Source organism: Corapipo altera, unplaced genomic scaffold, assembly GCF_003945725.1.
Source record: "Corapipo altera isolate COAL_440 unplaced genomic scaffold, ASM394572v1 52492, whole genome shotgun sequence".
NCBI lineage: Eukaryota > Metazoa > Chordata > Aves > Passeriformes > Pipridae > Corapipo > Corapipo altera.
The window spans coordinates 1-1,342 of record NW_020891637.1 but is presented as its reverse complement, the minus strand read 5'-3'; the positions used below and the strand labels follow the sequence as shown (position 1 = coordinate 1,342).

The following is a 1,342-nucleotide window of genomic DNA, read 5'->3' as shown; positions in this document are numbered from 1 at the left end:
TCCCTGTGGATGTGGCCCTTGGGGACACGGATCCGTGCTGGCCTTGGCAGTGCTGGGAATGGTTGGATTCTGTCATCTCCAAGGGTTTTTCCAACCTCAAGTATCCCTAAGGATTCTGTGCCGTCCTGGCACTGTCCCAGTTCTCCACAATTCCTTAAAGGAATTTTCAGGAGGTGGAGAGTCCCCAATTCCCAGGGACCAAGGGACAGAAGGAGAGGGAACGGCCTCCAGCTGTGTCAGGGGAGGCTCAGGTGGGATATTAGGAACAATTCCCGCATGGAAAGGGCTGTCAGGCAGTGGAATGAACTTCCCAGGGCAGGGCTGGAGTCGCCATTCCCGGAGGGATTTCAGATCCCTGTGGATGTGGCCCTTGGGGACACGGATCCGTGCTGGCCTTGGAGGTGCTGGGAATGGTTGGATTCCGTGATCCCGGAGGGATTTTCCAACCTGAACCATCCCTAAGGATTCTGTGCCATCCCGGCGCTGTCCCAGCTCTCCACAATCCCCTGGAAGGAATTTTCAGGAAGTTCCCCGATTCCCTGTATCCGCAGGCTCCGGACGAGGCGGCGCTGGCGGCGCTGGCCCAGACCCTGCGGCAGCACCGCATCGACCACCGCGTGTGGACGGAGCATCCCGAGGACATTCCCACCTGCCTGGCCCTCCGGCCTTATCCCAAGGATCAGGTGCACCAGCACCTGAAGGGGCTGAAGCTGCTCAAGTGATCCGACTTTGTCCCGGAAGCCCCGTTATTCCGGCCGGGATTTGGAATCCCGGCGGATGCGGCGCTTGGGGCCGTGGCTCCGAGGTTGGATTCCGTGATTCCAAAGGTCTTTTCCAAGCTAAAGGACTCCGTGTGTTACATTAAAGCTGGGAATCTCCCCCCTTTGGAATTGTCTCGGGGGGTTTTTAGGGATGAGTTTTCCAACCCTTGAGCTTCCCCGTGTGTCCATCCCGAGCCGGCCTGGAGCTGAGGGAGGGCAGGGATAGGGTGGGAGATTGGGAAGGAATTCCTGGCTGGGAGGGTGGGGAGGGGCTGGGCTGGAATTCCCAGAGAAGCTGTGGCTGCCCCTGGATCCCTGGGAGTGTCCAAGGCCGGGTTGGAGCCACCTGGGATAGCGGGAGGTGTTGGGGTTGGAATGGGGTGGGATTTATGATCCTTTCCCACACCGGATCCATGAGGACACCTGGAGAAGGGAAGGATCCTGGGAGAGCTTGGAGCACATTCCAGAGCCTAAAGAGGCTCCAGGAGAGCGGGAGAGGGATTTGGGATCAGGGTCTGGAATGACAGGCCCCAGGGAATGGATCCCAGTGGGAAAGGGGAGATTTGGGGGGGAGATTGGGA

At 59.2% G+C, this 1,342-nt stretch overlaps 1 protein-coding gene across 1 annotated transcript; it reads left to right on the top strand.

Annotated features, from left to right (window-relative positions):
* The first annotated feature begins 255 nt into the window (after positions 1-255).
* PTRHD1 (peptidyl-tRNA hydrolase domain containing 1) lies at positions 256-884 on the top strand. Its single transcript, XM_027633688.1, has one exon. The coding sequence runs from the start codon at positions 411-413 to the stop codon at positions 720-722; it is 312 nt and encodes a 103-aa protein (XP_027489489.1). The 5' UTR covers positions 256-410; the 3' UTR covers positions 723-884.
* Positions 885-1,342: the final 458 nt, after the last annotated feature.